Raw genomic sequence first — 18,970 nt, 5'->3', positions numbered from 1 at the left:
TAGTACTTTAGACTACCAGTGCTACTATTAGGGCGTGGAATGTTTGATCCTTTTATTTACCAGTCAACTCTGGATTAATTCTAAGAAGTTTTATAACTGTCTAATGCTTTTCATGCAGCTCACAAAATGTTTAATGTTAAAAGCTTTACCAAAGCATATAAAACACATGAATACCTAGCTAGTTGTGTATTCCTGCAATAAAAATTAATTTTATGTGACATTCCCAGTCTTCCCTATATAAGGGATCAAGACAGACCCAGAACATACTTTGAAGAGCCTACAGTAAGACTGATATTTCATTCTCTATCTTCTTTAATTCCGCATATTTTGTAATCATGAGCCACAGCTACTCATCTGCTGGTTCCCATCAAGGAAAGTGTCAAGTTGGAAGTCACTCTCCTAGGATCTCAACTCATGTCTATGGTGTTAATCATGGAAAATCCCATAACATCCATCATGGGGGATCTCATACTTCTCATCATATTGGATCCAATGTTTCCCACCATGGATATTCTCACAAAGTCCACTATGGTGGAGGGTCTCATCTCTCACATTGTGGAAGTTCCCACAAAGTCCATAATGGAAACCAATGCAGAGCTCCAAGTGTTCATGGTGGATCAGGAGGAAAAGGAATCTCTATCTCTAAGCATTCTTCTCATGAAGGCATTCATAGTGGTCATCATGGTCATGGAAAATCCCACAGCTATGGCCTACTTAGTGTCAATGAGAAAGAAACAATGCAACATCTGAATAATCGTCTGGCATCCTATATAGATAAAGTTCGCTCTTTAGAGCAGCAAAATGCCCAACTGGAGGGGAAAATCCATGACTGGTATGAGAGGAATCAACCCAGTGCCTTACCTGACTTCAGCTCCTACTTCAGGACTATCCAAGAGCTACAGAGCCAGGTAAAATTCTAAACTGTATATTAAGGTAAATGGTAAGCAATTCCTTAAATGTATTTTTCAATTGTTTACATTTTCAAAATTTCTGCAGATTTCATCAACAAGTATGGAAAATGCCCACCTTATACTACAAATAGACAATGCTCGTCTGGCAGCAGATGATTTCAGAAACAAGTAAGTAATGAACATTATATTATTTATGAAGTTAAAGATGATGGAAAGGAAAATAAATTGTTTTCTGATTATCATCTTCTAAGGTTTGAAATGGAACGTCAGTTAAGTAGCTCAGCTGAGGCTGACGTGAATGGCTTGAGAATACTTTTAGAAGAACTCAATCGGGAGATTTGCAGCTTACAAAGTCAGGTCCAAAACCTCCAAGAAGAACTACAGCAGATGAAGAGAAATCACGATGAGGTAAAATACATGCAAAAAGTATTTAACTGTCCAAACTAACTAGTATGTACAGTCACTTCCAAACAATCATCACTGGAAATATTCAGTGGTGCAATCTAAAGTAGCTGAACTTTGAGGTTCCACAAAAGAAAACTCTTGTCTTTAGTCAATGGTCAGTTTTAACATAATATCCTTAAATTATCAATTCTTGTATCCCAGTATAAAGTTAAATGAGAGTTATTGATGTAAACTGACCCATTATATGCAATAACACTGGACTTCATAATACACATATCAAAAATACCTACAGAGAGTAACATGGGTGCGTTGAACCCGAATGGAAGAACTTCACAGGACATGAATATTCTGGCTGAAGATCTGTTTTATTTGTCCTTTTGTTCCTACTATTTGTATAGAGCACGTGTAAGTTCATTTCTAGAAGCATAAGCCAAACCATAAAACTCTCAATTCACAGGAAGTAAACTCCCTGCGCACCCAACTAGGTGCCCGAATCAATGTAGAAGTTGACGCAGCGCCATCTGTAGATCTGAATAGAACCTTGTCTGAGATAAGGCAGCAATACGAGAATTTGATGGAAAGGAATCTCAGAGAAGTAGAGGCTATGTTCCAGCAAAGGGTATGTTTTTACATAAATGTTTTATCCACAGGGGCATATGACTGTTAATGGACCCATAAGGTTTTCTCTTAGATGGTAGCTTGTGCCAGCTATAGATAGCATGGATTTATTTATACCAAGCCAGTTGCCTTCACATACTGTAAGATTCTGACTTGCTTAGGTGCATGTTGGAGGTAACACAGATACCGTTTCTATTTTAATGTCAGCTGGTTTATTTAATCTTCATAAACGGCTCCAGGGGCTAAACACAAACAGCGTTTTCCAGGTACAAAGTAACGAACAGGAAAACAAAATAACATGTTCATAAAGTACTGCGGGGTCCACCTGCTCAGGATAATGTCTGACTATTTAACCAGAGTAATACCACTGGAGGTCTGCACACCTCCAAAACCCTGACTCACATTGTGACTACAAGTCTCCATTTTTCCTGAAGGACTACACCCGAGGGTGGGTATATGTGACCAGTCATTCCTACCCATCCCTCTGACTGCTTGTAGACCCAGCCCTTTCAAACCCTATTAATCCTCTCAGAATGCTGGAGCCTGCTTCTGGGCTTAGATCATCGAAGCTATCAACCTTAATGATGCATATCTCCCTTCCTAGACTGTTCCAGTGGCCTTCTTACAAAACATCTTTAGCCTCAATTTTAGTCAGCTATAATGCATAATGGCTGCATATTGGAAGTGTTAGTATTACATTTGCAACATCCAAAATCTACATGGTTCTACTGAATCAAAAACTCACTTTGTAAACCTTAATATGACTTGATAAGTGTAGTAAACATGACACTTTTCACCGAAATAGTATTATTAAAGCGTAATCCCCATTTCAAGTAAGTGAGCAAGACGTAAGGTTGGACATTTTTGTAATGAAAAGTTATTCTATTTGGTACAATTAGACAGAAGAATTGAACCAAGAGGTTGCATCCGGTTCTGAGCAACTGCAGTCTGTCCAAACTGAAGTCATTGACCTGAAACGAAAAATCCAAACCTTGGAGATTGAACTACAAAGCCAGTTGAGTATGGTAAGTTTATCTCCAATTCAGCTCATCATATGGTGTAACACTAGGCACAAGTGATCTGGAATTGAAACAGGATGTTCTTCAGCTCCAATGCAAAATCAGTTATGGGATCATCCAATTGCCTTGTACCATTTATAATATAGGTGTCTTATTATGTATGGCAATACATTCAAAAACATTTCAATGTTCCGTATTTTAACATATTTTAATAAAGATATATATGTATATATATATATATATATATATATACATATATATATATATATGTTTTACTAATTATTTTTTAACATTAATCCAGAAATCTGCCCTGGAAGGTACTTTAGCAGAAACAGAAGCTACTTTTGGATCCCAGCTTTCACAGCTACAGAGTCTCATCAACAAAGTAGAGTCTCAGCTGTCACAGCTCCGATCTGATCTAGAACGTCAAAACCAAGAGTACAAAACCCTTATGGACCAAAAGAACCACCTGGAAATGGAGATCGCCACTTACAAACGTCTGCTGGAAGGTCATGATATTCAGTAGGTATCTTGCCAATCATGTGACATTTCGATATCTAGTTAAACTGAGAATGGTTAAAACATATCCCGTTTCATATTCTGAAACAAATTATTTGGGGAGTAAAAATAACATTATTGTTTTCTTCTACAGTGGATTAGATCATCATGCTTCAGCAGCCAAACATGGTATGTAGCCTGTCTTGTCATAGTCCTACCTCTTCAAAGATAGACCTCATATCATTGGTTAACTCTCCTATATGGTTCTGGATTTTGCCAGTAAGCACAGAAAGACCTGCTATTTGTTCCCGCTACTAAGCCCTTTTGAGACCCTTGGGCAGAGGCATACATTTAAGCTCCTGAGTGCAAATTAAAATGTAAAACTTGACCCCCACCTACCTTCTGGCATTCTTAAAGGGGTTATCCGGGTTATTTTGCTTTTTTTTATTATTTCAGTATTGGGCTACATTGGGGCAGGTAAGTGTCACGCTCCCCGGGTCCCCTGCTCTGCTCCCCGGCTCACCTGCCACGCTCCCCGGCTCCCCTGCCTCGCTCCCCGGTTCTTCGGTCCGGTCTCCGTCGCTCCCCGCTCTCCAGCCTCCATTGCCTGCGCTTCCCAGGCGTCCTGGTCCCCGCTCCCGGCGCCCGTCGGCTTCCCAGCCCCAGCCCGGCTCTGCTGCTTCCTCCTCACCGCTTCCTGCTCTGGCTTCTGGCACCCGGGCCGCGCGCATGCGCATTAGGGCGCGCGCGCGGTCATTGACCCTTTCTTAAAGGGCCAGCGTCCACTGACAGGAAATGAAGCACACAGGTACAGGGTATAAAGGGGTTTAGTGTCCAAGTGGGCGGGGCCTGTTCTTCGTGTTTCCCAAGCTAGGAGTCAGGTCTCCTTGTGTTCCTGTGAGATACTCACCTCTCTCTCCTCTAGAGCCGATCCTGCCTTGCCATCCGGTCCTGCCGAATCCCGAACCTCGAACGCTGTCTATCTGCCATCCTGACAGTCCGTACCATCTCTGATCCCTGCAGTGACCCGTCATCTCGCTCCAACGGTTCCGGACTCCGCCTGACATCATCTCGGCTTCCGAACCTGAGCTCCGTCACCCGGACTACCATCAGTGACTCCATGGTCCCAGGGACTTCTCCATTATACTCGTGTGCACGGACTGTCCTGCTACCTGTAGTGCTCCAGCTACCGGACCCCTTACCATCATCAAGGAGTTCGGCCCAGTGGATCCACCTCCTGGGTCTGCCCGTCCACCTGGCCCTAACAGTAAGAACAGGCCATGGATCCCACTGAAGCACTAGCAGCCTTACAGGAGGAACTCACACGCCAGCGTGAGACTCAGACCCGCATGCTGCAATTCATGACTTCTGTGGACGCCCGCCTGAACACGCTACAAGCGTCAGTTACATCTTCAGCATCTTGGGCTTCCACTAGACAATCCACGGCTCCAGCTCCCGTGGCAGTCTCTTCGGATGCTTCCAGACTTCGTTTGGCCTCACCACCCCGGTACGCCGGAGATCCCAAGACCTGCAGGGGATTCATAAACCAATGCTCCCTCCATTTCACGCAGCTGCCACATTTGTTTGCCTCCGACCAAGCCAAGGTCGCCTTCATCATGTCCCATCTAGAGGGTGAGGCACTGGCGTGGATGAACCCCTTGTGGGAAAGGGAGGATCCGGTGACCACGAACATCCAGGAGTTCCTGCAGGCTTTTCGTGGCACCTTTGACGAGCCCGGACGCGCCTCCGCGTCTGCCTCATCTCTTCTCCGGTTACGTCAGGGGACTCTGACGGTGGGTCAATACGCCATCCGTTTTCGCACCTTGGCTTCGGAACTCGGGTGGAACAACGAGGCCCTAACCGCCGCCTTCTGGGAAGGACTCTCGGGTCGAATTAAAGATGAGCTGGCTGGTCGTGACGTACCGTCCACCCTGGATGCCCTGATTACCCTAGCGACTCGAGTGGACATTCGCTTTCAGGAGCGATCCAAAGAGGTGTCCCATGAGAGACGTCCGGTACGGCATTCCTCTCCTCCGCAGAAGCCCGCCGTACTCCAGTCAACGGCATCTGGTGTCTCCGTCCACGAGCCCATGCAGATCGACCGTGTGCGGCAGTCTGAACAACGTCGAGCAGAGCGGCTCGCCAAGGGCCTCTGCTTCTACTGCGGAGAGGGCACACACCTGCTACGCTCCTGTCCAGAGAGGCCGGGAAACTCCAAAGCCTAGGGTTGGTAGGAGAGGCCACCCTAGGTGCTGGGACTCTCTCAGACCCGGTTACGTGGACTGTACAAGTGACAACGGGAGAGACGCGGTTCACGGCTGAGGCGTACCTCGATTCTGGGGCAGCAGGCAATTTCATCCAGCAGGCCACGGTGGACAAGTACCAAGTGCCTGTTACTCCACTCGACAAACCCCTCGTGATAGCCTCTGTGGATGGGAGACCCCTCTCTGACACCATCTCCTGGATCACCAGGCCGGTCGAACTGCGTATCGGTGCCCTGCACACCGAGAACATCGCTCTCTACGTCCTCCCACACATGTCCCATCAAATCCTGCTGGGACTTCCCTGGTTACGGACACACGAACCATCAGTCAGCTGGGGCACTGGTGAAATCACCCGATGGGGCTCTTCTTGCCATGAGAACTGTCTGAAGACCATACAACCCATCCGACGACCTCCGGTTCCAGAGTCCCTACCGGGACTGCCCTCGGCCTACTGGTCCTTCGCGGACGTCTTTGATAAAAAGGAGTCAGAGGTACTTCCGCCACATCGTCCTTACGATTGTGCCATCGACCTGCTCCCGGGAACTACACCACCTCGAGGACGGATATATCCACTGTCTCCAGCCGAAACAAGGGCCATGTCTACTTACATCACAGAGAGCCTGGCAAGGGGATTCATTCGGAGATCCTCCTCTCCTGCTGGAGCAGGCTTCTTCTTCGTTAAGAAGAAAGAAGGCGACTTACGCCCATGCATAGACTACCGGGGATTGAACCAAATCACCGTGAAAAACAAGTACCCCCTGCCGCTCATGCCCGAATTGTTTGATCAGCTTAGAGGAGCTCGTGTGTTCACCAAGTTGGATCTTCGGGGTGCCTACAACCTGGTCCGCATCCGCTCTGGGGACGAATGGAAGACCGCGTTCAATACTCGCGATGGGCACTATGAATACTGCGTGATGTCCTTCGGCCTGTGTAACGCACCAGCAGTCTTTCAAGAATTGGTGAACGACGTTTTCCGGGACCTTCTCTTCGTCTGTGTGGTGGTGTATCTGGATGACATCCTTGTCTTCTCTCCGGACCTCCAGACCCACAGAGAGAACGTGCAGCTGGTTCTACAAAGACTGAGAGAGAATCGTCTGTACGCCAAGTACGAGAAGTGTGTCTTTGAGCAGTCTTCTCTCCCCTTCCTGGGTTACCTCATCTCCGATACCGGACTGCAGATGGATCCAAAGAAGGTCTCCTCCATTCTCAACTGGCCTCCTCCTTCTGGACTGAAGGCAATCCAACGCTTTCTGGGATTCGCCAACTATTACCGCCAGTTCATCCCTCACTTCTCTGCTCTGACTGCTCCTCTCTCCGCCTTGACCAAGAAGGGGGCTAATCCAAAGGACTGGTCACCTGCGGCCGACGCCGCGTTTGGCTCTCTGAAGCGGGCATTTGCCTCCTCTCCTGTACTCCACCGTCCGGAGTTAAACCGCCAGTTCACCTTGGAGGTGGATGCCTCCTCCTCGGGAGCCGGAGCAGTGCTCATGCAGAAGTCCTCCTCCGGGAAGATGGTGACTTGCGGTTTCTTCTCCAAGAGCTTCTCAGCGCCTGAACGCAACTACACCATCGGTGACCGAGAGCTATTGGCAGTCAAACTGGCTCTGGAGGAATAGCGCTACCTTCTAGAGGGAGCAGTGTACCCCGTTATTATTTACACGGACCACAAGAACCTGGAATACCTGCGGTCTGCTCAGCGACTGAACCCACGGCAAGCCAGGTGGTCCTTGTTCTTTGCCAGATTCGATTTCCAGCTCCATTTCCGACCCGCGGACAAGAATGTACGTGCTGATGCCTTGTCCAGGTCTTTCATGCCCATGGAGCAGGAGGAGGAGACATCCCAACCCATCATCTGTCCTAGTAAAATCATTCTGGTGGCCCCTGTCACCCTGGCCCAGATACCGCCCGGGAAGACCTATGTCTCTGAGACTGACAGGCAAAAAGTGTTACACTGGGGCCATGCCTCGAAAACAGCCGGTCATGCTGGTCAGAAGAGAACTTGGAGTGCGATTGTACGTCATTACTGGTGGCCATCCCTTCGCACGGACGTCGCCTCTTTTGTCTCTGCCTGCTCCTCTTGTGCCAGGAACAAGACGCCCAAACACCTGCCATATGGCCGTCTTCTGCCTCTGCCTATACCCTCAGTTCCGTGGCAACACATTGCGATGGACTTTATTACGGACTTGTCATTGTCCTCCGGACACACAGTCATATGGGTCGTGGTGGATCGGTTCTCTAAAATGGCTCATTTCGTCCCTATGGCTGGACTGCCCTCTGCCCAGGAACTCGCGGACGCCTATATACATCACATCTTCCGCTTGCATGGCTTTCCATCACACATTGTGTCCGACAGAGGAACTCAGTTCACCTCCCGCTTCTGGAGGGCTCTCTGCAAACATCTGGGAGTGACTCTGGACTTTTCTTCAGCCTACCATCCTCAGTCGAACGGCCAAGTGGAACGGGTCAATCAGATATTGACCTCCTTCTTACGTCACTACGTCAACGCCCATCATGACGACTGGTCCACGCTTCTTCCTTGGGCTGAATTCTCCCATAATCACCACGTCAGTGAGTCCTCCTCCAGCTCTCCCTTCCATGTCGTTTACGGACTTCAGCCTACCGTCCCATTACCTGTATCCTCTTCCTCGGATGTCCCTGCTGCTGATGCTGTAGCCCGTGACTTCACAACCATTTGGAACTCGGTTAAGGCGTCCCTTGCACGTGCCTCCCTGCGGATGAAGAGACACGCAGACAAGAGACGTCTGGACCCTCCGTGTTTCTCTCCTGGAGATCTTGTCTGGCTTGCTTCCAAGTACGTCCGATTGAAGCTACCATCCTACAAGCTGGGTCCTCGCTACATCGGGCCGTTTAAAGTCCTCAGCAAGATCAATGAGGTCTCCTACAAGCTACAGCTCCCGGCCACGATGAGGATACCCAATTCCTTCCACGTCTCCCTGCTCAAGCCGGTTGTCCTTGGTCCCTTCTCTGCTGCTGCCAGTTCGGCTCCTCCTCCTATTGCCGATGACGACATCTATGCGGTAAGGGATATCGTGGCCATGAAGACCGTACGGGGTCGACAGTTCTTCCTGGTGGACTGGGCAGGGTATGGTCCTGAGGATAGGTCCTGGGAGCCCCGGGAGAATGTGGGCACTCCTCTGATCCGTGCCTTCCTGTCCCGGTTGCGGGGAGGGGGGCGTGGGGGGGGGTACTGTCACGCTCCCCGGGTCCCCTGCTCTGCTCCCCGGCTCACCTGCCACGCTCCCCGGCTCCCCTGCCTCGCTCCCCGGTTCTTCAGTCCGGTCTCCGTCGCTCCCCGCTCTCAAGCCTCCATTGCCTGCGCTTCCCAGGCGTCCTGGTCCCCGCTCCCGGCGCCCGTCGGCTTCCCAGCCCCAGCCCGGCTCTGCTGCTTCCTCCTCACTGCTTCCTGCTCTGGCTTCTGGCACCCGGGCCGCGCGCATGCGCATTAGGGCGCGCGCGCGGTCATTGACCCTTTCTTAAAGGGCCAGCGTCCACTGACAGGAAATGAAGCACACAGGTACAGGGTATAAAGGGGTTTAGTGTCCAAGTGGGCGGGGCCTGTTCTTCGTGTTTCCCAAGCTAGGAGTCAGGTCTCCTTATGTTCCTGTGAGATACTCACCTCTCTCTCTTCTAGAGCCGATCCTGCCTTGCCATCCGGTCCTGCCGAATCCCGAACCCCGAACGCTGTCTATCTGCCATCCTGACAGTCCGTACCATCTCTGATCCCTGCGGTGACCCGTCATCTCACTCCAACGGTTCCGGACTCCGCCTGACATCATCTCGGCTTCCGAACCTGAGCTCCGTCACCCGGACTACCATCAGTGACTCCGTGGTCCCAGGGACTTCTCCATTATATTCGTGTGCACGGACTGTCCTGCTACCTGTAGTGCTCCAGCTACCGGACCCCTTACCATCATCAAGGAGTTCGGCCCAGTGGATCCACCTCCTGGGTCTGCCCGTCCACCTGGCCCTAACAGTAAGTAGATAGTAACTACCTACCTGCCCTGCTGTCAGCCCCTCTCCCCAGGCTCAGAGTGGTCATGTGACCACACCTGCTGGGATTTTGCTACTTCCTGTGATGTCATGTCGACGGGGGCAGGAGCTCGCCTTGTAGACAGACATCACAGCCGACGTCATGTAGCCACCCTGCTGGGCAGATGCAGTGCGTCAGAGTCCCCGCCCCCCCTTCCCAGCACCATTCCTCCCTCTGCACCCTCCCCCCATTCCGTACTCTTCCTGCAACCTCCCACGGCACTGCTGTGGGGCCTGTGAGCTGGGGGAGGAGCCTGGTGGTAGCTGCCCATGGTGTCACCAACCCCCTGCTCAGGATCACAAATTCAAATGTATTGGCATCATAGATGGCAACACATTTGAAAGCACTAATGAGAGGGAGCGCTGCGCTGCTTCTCATCACTGTCCCGTTGTCTGTGCTCTCTGACAGTTCAATACAGCAGTGACGTTGCTACTGTGCTAATATGGGCAGAGCACAGACAGCGGGCGAGTGAGGAGCAGCGGCGGGGACCAAGGAGAGGTATGTATTTATTATGGGGGCTATAATGGGGTGCAGAGTGATGTGTGGGAGGTGCAGAGCGATGTGTGGTGGGGTGCAGAGCGATGTGGGGGGAGGTGCAGATTGCTATGTGGGGCCTGCACAGTCCTATATGGTAGGACCTGCAGAGCCCTATGTGATGGGGCCTGCAGAGCTCTATGTGGGGCTGATATTACCAATGCTGTAGTGATGAAAGGTCAGTGCTGGGCAGAATACTGACAGCCAATAAGTGTGCAGAAGGCGGCACTGGACAGCGAGGCCGGGCGGTGCCAGCTCTGACTGTGAAGTTTGGTATAGGAAGATGTCATGTTTGCTTGAGCTACAGGTAAATAGAGTGAGTGCAGAGAATAAAGGGATAATTCAAGAGGAGCAAAAGTTAGAAAACAAAAACAATAATGTAGGGGTGTTTAAGATGACAATACAGCACAGATTAGCTTAAAAAAAAATTGGCGTTTATGTTGGACAACTCAAGACTGGTGTTTTCTTATATGGTAGAGGGGCTTTAAAGTCACCTAAGATACTAGGACTGAAGTGAATTTCGCAACTGCACCATGTTTAGCTATGCCATCACAGGCAGTTCTTTTGCTGCCATATTGTAAAGAAGATTAGACTCATTATGGATGGGTCCCCTTGATCCAACGACCCTATAACAGTTCGATTTCTCTTTTCCTGTGGCCTACTGAATTAATGTGCTTCTTATCAAACCTACAGTTAGGTCCAGAAATATTTGGACAGTGACACAATTTTCGCGAGTTGGACTCTGCATGCCACCACATTGGATTTGAAATGAAACCTCTACAACAGAATTCAAGTGCAGATTGTAACGTTTAAGTTGAAGGTTTGAACAAAAATATCTGATAGAAATTGTAGGAATTGTACACATTTCTTTACAAACACTCCACATTTTAGGAGGTCAAAAGTAATTGGACAAATAAACCAAACCCAAACAAAATATTTTTATTTTCAATATTTTGTTGCGAATCCTTTGGAGGTAATCACTGCCTTAAGTCTGGAACCCATGGACATCACCAAACGCTGGGTTTCCTCCTTCTTAATGCTTTGCCAGGCCTTTACAGCCGCAGCCTTCAGGTCTTGCTTGTTTGTGGGTCTTTCCGTCTTAAGTCTGGATTTGAGCAAGTGAAATGCATGCTCAATTGGGTTAAGATCTGGTGATTGACTTGGCCATTGCAGAATGTTCCACTTTTTTGCACTCATGAACTCCTGGGTAGCTTTGGCTGTATGCTTGGGGTCATTGTCCATCTGTACTATGAAGCGCCGTCCGATCAACTTTGCGGCATTTGGCTGAATCTGGGCTGAAAGTATATCCCGGTACACATCAGAATTCATCCGGCTACTCTTGTCTGCTGTTATGTCATCAATAAACACAAGTGACCCAGTGCCATTGAAAGCCATGCATGCCCATGCCATCACGTTGCCTCCACCATGTTTTACAGAGGATATGGTGTGCCTTGGATCATGTGCCGTTCCCTTTCTTCTCCAAACTTTTTTCTTCCCATCATTCTGGTACAGGTTGATCTTTGTCTCATCTGTCCATAGAATACTTTTCCAGAACTGAGCTGGCTTCCTGAGGTGTTTTTCAGCAAATTTAACTCTGGCCTGTCTATTTTTGGAATTGATGAATGGTTTGCATCCAGATGTGAACCCTTTGTATTTACTTTCATGGAGTCTTCTCTTTACTGTTGACTTAGAGACAGATACACCTACTTCACTGAGAGTGTTCTGGACTTCAGTTGATGTTGTGAACGGGTTCTTCTTCACCAAAGAAAGTATGCGGCGATCATCCACCACTGTTGTCATCCGTGGACGCCCAGGCCTTTTTGAGTTCCCAAGCTCACCACTCAATTCCTTTTTTCTCAGAATGTACCCGACTGTTGATTTTGCTACTCCAAGCATGTCTGCTATCTCTGTGATGGATTTTTTCTTTTTTTTCAGCCTCAGGATGTTCTGCTTCACCTCAATTGAGAGTTCCTTAGACCGCATGTTGTCTGGACACAGCAACAGCTTCCAAATGCAAAACCACACACCTGTAATCAACCCCAGACCTTTTAACTACTTCATTGATTACAGGTTAACGAGGGAGACGTCTTCAGAGTTAATTGCAGCCCTTAGAGTCCCTTGTCCAATTACTTTTGGACCCTTGAAAAAGAGGAGGCTATGCATTACAGAGCTATTATTCCTAAACCCTTTCTCCGATTTGGATGTGAAAACTCTCATATTGCAGCTGGGAGTGTGCACTTTCAGCCCATAATATATATATATATATAATTGTATTTCTGAACATGTTTTTGTAAACAGCTAAAATAACAAAACTTGTGTCACTGTCCAAATATTTCTGGTCCTGACTGTATATCATGAGCAAGAATAATGGACACTTTGAGTGGTTTTGCCTTTGGAAACTCTTCAGAATACATGCTTTATCCTACTATTAAAATACAATTAGCAAGACCTGAAGATTTACATGATCTTCCCGATATATCTAATATTTAGTCTATTGACTGCTCTAGTAGTTGAAGCTCTTTGGAGCACAGAACTTCTTTTATTGCTTCTATATATCCTCAATTTGTTATGACCTTTCTTGTAATATACAGCTTGATTTAATGTACATCAAAAAGGACATTAATTCTCTTCTTATTTCCAGGATCTCACCACTCAATGAAGACGCATCATGTCGCAAGCCATGCACACAGCAATTGCTAATTAACCTTTAAAAAGAAGCAGTAGTAGCTTAAACTAATCACTTCTCATTCTTGATATACTTCTATTTTCTTAACTTCTTCTTGAAATGACTTTTATGTTGACGTGTATAAGATTTTCAGTAGACACCATTAATATTGAGAGTAAGTTTATTAAATGGGCAGGAGGGTTTAATTTTTTACGTTAGATAATTATAAAGGATCTAATATCAATGGCATCAGGACTGTTTCAAAGTCATACCAGCCCTAAAGCAAAACATAAAATAGTGAGGGACACCTCATTACTTAAGGCCCATATACAGTTTAGAGTTGGCCAAAGACGTTGGGTTTTGGCAGGATCAGTCCACTATCTTATATGTATGGGGGCTCCCGATTCTGTCATAACAGATGATATTGGAGGAAAGAAGGATCAGTCATGTCGAATTTAATACTCAACTAAGCCAGCTAACATTAAAAATGGTTTTGTCAGATCCTTGGATCCATCAAAAAGTGTATTCCTATGTGAAAGGGGAAACCAGACATCAGCATACTACATTTTCATGCTTGCTATCTTTAGACCTGACTAGTACAATAGATCATATTGTAGATTTATGAGGTATCAGTATAAACATATTGAGGATAATCTGTCCTCAGGCTTTTGCTTTCCCATCTGAGAACAGCTTAAAGAAGAGGTACAAACCCTGATTCTAATGATGGGTCACATATTCTGTAGTTTTTAGAAAACAATGCTTTATCTGCTGCTATTCCTCTCAGTGATAACCTTCTTCTATTTCGTTCTCAATATTCAAGATCTCTGATTAGCCATGCACCATGTTTAGCAGCTTTATGCCTATGCACAGTTTAGGCTGCTATCTGTCAATCAATGAAGTGGGTGGGATTATACAGAGCTCAAAAAGTAATAAGACTAGCAGATAAAACATTGATTTTATAAAAGCTAAGGAGAATAGGCCAGTAAGTGACAAGGAACTGGAATCAGACTTTGTCCCTGAGTTATACTGCACTCAAAAAGATTCTGTCACAAGTTTATTGTTTCCTAATTTAGACCCCATACACATTAAACAATACCAATTTTTGGCATGGCTGGCTCTATTATGTATGAGGACCTTCCAGCTCTCCCCAACTTTGATGCAAGGTGAGAGAAGGATTGAGCATGATGAATATCATGGTCTGTTTCCTTTGTTCTTTCAGGAGATAGGTTGTTACAAGAAATTTCTGGGATCATCTTTCTCCATTCCAAAAACACATAAATGCTTAGCTGAACTGAGTGTAACTCTATGGGGGAGAATCGGAGAGATAGCAGACATCTAGGTATATGGGCACTTAGATATCCAAACTCTATCAGAGTTTACAGCGTGTGAGCACATATTATGGTTAGGTAAATTGTTGTAATAGTATATGAATGCTGTAGCTTATGCACATGTACGTTAACGTGTGCTTAGTATTTTCTTGATAACTTTACATAATTCTTGATTTATGAAGCTACAAATAGGTTTATGGCACATTCTATCAATGTTATAATGGTTAATGATCTACTGCAAAGATTGTATAATGTGTACTGAAGTCATGTTTCTCATGTCATATTTTCATTAAACTCTTCCTCTATTTCACGCAAATGGCCGTCATGTGTTTTAATAACCAATATTATATCATGAAGAATAATATAAGACTATGTAAATCAGACCCCTGTGTCCTTTGTGGGGACTCAATCATTAACACTGTCATACAATGAACTGGTATTTGTAGTCCATAATAACTAATCATAGCTCAGCTTTCATTATACCAGAGCAGTGTAACGAAGGAATGAAGCCATTCTTATCCATCCCTGCCAGTCGTGTTGTACTCTTTACGATAATGGAGGCCTATGTACATACAGACTCGTATAAAGAAAAGAATGTTTTTGTCACGCCGGGGATGAGAAGATCCTCGGTGAGCAATGTAACACAAAAGGTATACCAGGAAAACAATGCAATGGATAGCCCTAGCACTAGGAAGAGTAAGGTCACCTCCTAACACTCACCTGAAGCTGATCCCTGCACTCCCTAACATCCCTGAAAGGGTCCTTTCCTTCATGCTCCATTATGTGCCAAGGCTATCGCTGGGTCTGAACTCACCTGACTAGTGCAAAGGCCAGCGAGACACTACATTAAAACAACAAGAGGAACATGAGACAAACAGGGGAAAGACACAACAAATAGTTCTCCACAGCTACTCAAGCAGGAAGCTTGCAAAAGAAGCATCACTTCAGCTCCTCCAGAGCCAAGCTCCTTCAAAGTGGTCAGTTATAGAATGAGCTATAGCCAGCATAGGAGTGAGGAGTGAGTTTATAAAGTGTAAGGGCATGGCTGCAGCTGAGATTTAACAGCTACATGTCAATATCAGCAGGATAGAAAAGAGAGCTTAACCGCCTTAGCTCTGAATCCTACTCAGGATAAGTGATGAGCGGATTCTAAAACGGATCTGCGATCAACCAAACTCTAAAGCCTGCTTTACACGGGATGACCGATTGTGCGATTTCACAATTGATCCGCCCGCCCCTGTCGTTTGTGCGTCACAAGTAAATCGCTGCCCGTGTCGCACAAAGTCGTGAAACCCCCGTCACACGTACTTACCTGCTGAGCGACCTCGCTGTGGGCAGCGAACGTCCACTTCCTGAATGGGGAGGGACGTTCTGCGTCACAGCGACGTCACACAGCCGCCGGCCAATAGAAGCGGAGGGGCAGAGATGAGCGGGATGTAAACATCCTGCCCACCTCCTTCCTTCCGCATAGTCGGCGGTAGCCGTGGGATGCAGGTAAGCAGAGTTCATCGCTCCCGTGGTGTCACACACTGCGATGTGTGCTGCCACGGGAACGATGAACAACCGGCACAAGTAAAAATAAACAATATTATGAAACTGAGCGACGAGTACACGACTCATGATTTGTGAGCGATACTGCGTCGCTCAGAGGTTTCGCACGATCCGTCGTCTCGTGTAAAGCACCCTTAAGACCATCTGATCCCCGATCTCTCCGAAGTCTCAGCAAGGTGTGACACACTCATGACAGTTTTATTTGTCAATTGACAAGCCTTACCATTCTAGCAAAAAGAAGAATACATGGTTTAGTGCTGAAATAGCAAAACACAGGAAACGTGGCCAGTACCAATAATAATTTAATTGTTGCAGATATCCAAGAGAGGATTATGAGAAGCCTGAGTGAATCAAAGACAATAATTATCCAAGAAGGAGCACGTCTGCAGAGCAAGATGATGGCTTGCACTGTATTTACTTCGACTGATGTCAATGAGTGTCAATCATGTAAGGATTAAAAGAGAGGGACAAAAGAAGTGTGTTGGTGTATTGCAACTGGTTACTGGATATCATTGTAACTGCAACTTGGACCTATCCCATCATATCAAATCCTATGAAGCATAATATGATGAATTGCATTGAAAGGGAACCTGTCGTGTCCCCCATGACCTCCAACCCTGCAGCATTTGTATGTATATTTCTAAATTCCCTGCCAAACCAGCCCTTTATGATGTTAGTCACTTAAATCCATGTTTAAAATAATTATTTAGAAGCTCCACTTTTCTTATACTAATTATATCTTTTTTTTTTTTTAAATCAGATACTTTTTTATTAAAACAGAATACATACAACAGAATAACAAATCGGCATCCAAATTAAATTTATCACATCTATTACCCCTTTAACACCCCCTCCCGCCCCCTCCCCCACCCCGGCAGCAACACTTCTCCCTGATACTACATCCCATATAGTACACACTTAGAATACCCTCCAACTGTAGTATAGCAACCATCCCGTTGTGCAGGAGGAACAACTAGTAACACAAATAAAACAAAACACACACATCAGAGGTCTCAGACGGCTATCCCCGTCCCATATCAGTTTACTGGTCCATCACCCGTCCTATCCGCATTGCAGCCAAGGAGACCATAGCTTCTCAAACATTTTAACATTCCCCCTTCTTTCATACACTCCCTGTTCCAGCTGAAAAATACATTTCACCCTTTTAATGTACTCTCCCCTGGTCGGGGGGGTCTTTTTTAATCCAGGACCTGGCGATTAGCTTTCTTGCCGCATACAGCAGCCTAGCAATGACAATTTTCATAATATTTTCCACCCCAAGCTCCTCAACATATCCCAATAGGCATATCACTGGTTCCCTGGGGAGGACACACCCATATGTTCTTCCTATCTTGTGGATAACCTTAGTCCAAAAGGAGACCAGTCTCGGACAAGACCACATCATGTGAAAAAAACCTGCGTCAGATCCCTGACACCTTGGACACTCCGAATTCCTTTTCAACCCCATTTTAAACATCAGTAAGGGAGACCTATATACCCGGTGAATAACGTATAGGTGAGATAGTCTGGCCGGTTCGCTCATGGAAAGTTTAGGGACATACTCTAAGATACTCTCCCACACCTCCTCCGTTATCGGCCCAACTTCCTCCTCCCATTTAGATTTAGTTTTAATTGGGTAGTCTAAAAGAAAGGTATGTAGTATATCTTTATACGTGCCAGAAATGATCCCTTTAGTACTTCCTCCGCCCTTACACACATACTCCAATACCAGGTAAGTCTGTATGGCCAAACTTTGTTTAGCCGCTTGGGCTGCAATCGCATGTTTTAATTGACTGTAGTGGAGCCAGCCAGACGCCGGCAACTGAAACTCACTCTGTAACTGTGGGAACGATTTCAGAATTCCCCTGTCCAATATCTGATGCATGTATATTACACCCTTGCGTCTCCACTCCTCAATATTCCCCATTTTCTGAATCTCCGGGAGATTACTGTTATCCCAGATAGGTGTAAACTTAGTTAACCGGGTCACCCCTCTCACCCTTTTCAGCCTATCCCAGGTCTTATTTATAAGTGCCATTGTAGGAGATGTTCTACCCAGGAGCCCCACCGCACCATCCTCTAGTCCCATTACCAATGGACTTCTACCCACTATGTATTCCAGTACTTCTTTAATGCCCCCATCTTTCTCTCGATCAGACCAACCCCTGAGGTGTTGACATTGCGCCGCTATATAATACAATTCCGGATTTGGGATTGCTAGACCCCCCTCATCCTTCGGCCTTTGTAAAGTCTCTAATCGCACCCTAGGCTGCTTTTTACCCCACACCAGGTCCCTAAACAGCGAGTTTATCCCTTTAAATCTTTTCCTTGAAATACAAACAGGGGCATTGTGCAGTATGTATAGGAGTTTAGGCATTACTACCATCTTTAGCAAATTAACCCTTCCAACAACTGACAAATGTAGCTTGTTCCAGGCATCCACCTTGGCTCTCAATTTTTTAAGGAGAGGCCATAAGTTCACCTGTATGTATTTTTCTACTGGCAGAGATATCTGGATACCTAGATATTTAAATTCGTCCACATTCTTCAATTTGTTAGCCCCAGTATCCTCATTTGTCAAGGCTACTTCCCCATCCACTTTAAAGAGGCTCAATTTAGACCAATTAATGGTCAGTCCCGAAACTTCTCCAAATTTCTCTATTATCTGCATGGCATGATCCAATGAGGCTGATGGATCCCCCAAGAAAAGTAATAAATCGTCAGCATAAAGAGCTATTTTCTCCTCTAAATGCCCATACTTAAATCCATGGATCTCCTTTGATTTCCTAATGGCCGCCGCCAGAGGCTCTATTGCAATAGCAAATAGGAGCGGCGATAGTGGGCAGCCCTGTCTCGTTCCCCGGTGCAACTCAAACGCTGAGGAGGTCATACCGTTAACTCTAACTTTAGCAGTAGGCATATTATACAACAGCTGCACCCACTTTACAAACCGTGGGCCAAAACCCATATGCTGCAACACTTTCCACAGATACCCCCACTCAACACTATCGAACGCTTTCTGGGAATCTAGCGAAGCGATCACCCTCCGGCCAGGGTTGTCAGGCGGCAACTGTAGATTAAGATATAATCTCCTGATATTAGCAGCTGTCGACCTATTGGCCATGA

General features: G+C 46.4%; 1 protein-coding gene across 1 annotated transcript; it reads left to right on the top strand.

The window, feature by feature from the left end:
- The first annotated feature begins 335 nt into the window (after positions 1 to 335).
- LOC142310205 (keratin, type I cytoskeletal 19-like) lies at positions 336 to 3,479 on the top strand. Its single transcript, XM_075347693.1, has 6 exons — positions 336 to 908; positions 997 to 1,079; positions 1,163 to 1,319; positions 1,774 to 1,935; positions 2,834 to 2,959; positions 3,255 to 3,479. The coding sequence occupies exons 1-6, from the start codon at positions 336 to 338 to the stop codon at positions 3,477 to 3,479; spliced, it is 1,326 nt and encodes a 441-aa protein (XP_075203808.1).
- The last annotated feature ends 15,491 nt before the right edge of the window (positions 3,480 to 18,970 follow it).

This window comes from Anomaloglossus baeobatrachus, chromosome 5 (assembly GCF_048569485.1).
Source record: "Anomaloglossus baeobatrachus isolate aAnoBae1 chromosome 5, aAnoBae1.hap1, whole genome shotgun sequence".
In the NCBI taxonomy this organism is placed as follows: Eukaryota; Metazoa; Chordata; class Amphibia; order Anura; family Aromobatidae; genus Anomaloglossus; species Anomaloglossus baeobatrachus.
This window is presented reverse-complemented; position numbering and strand designations above follow the sequence as displayed.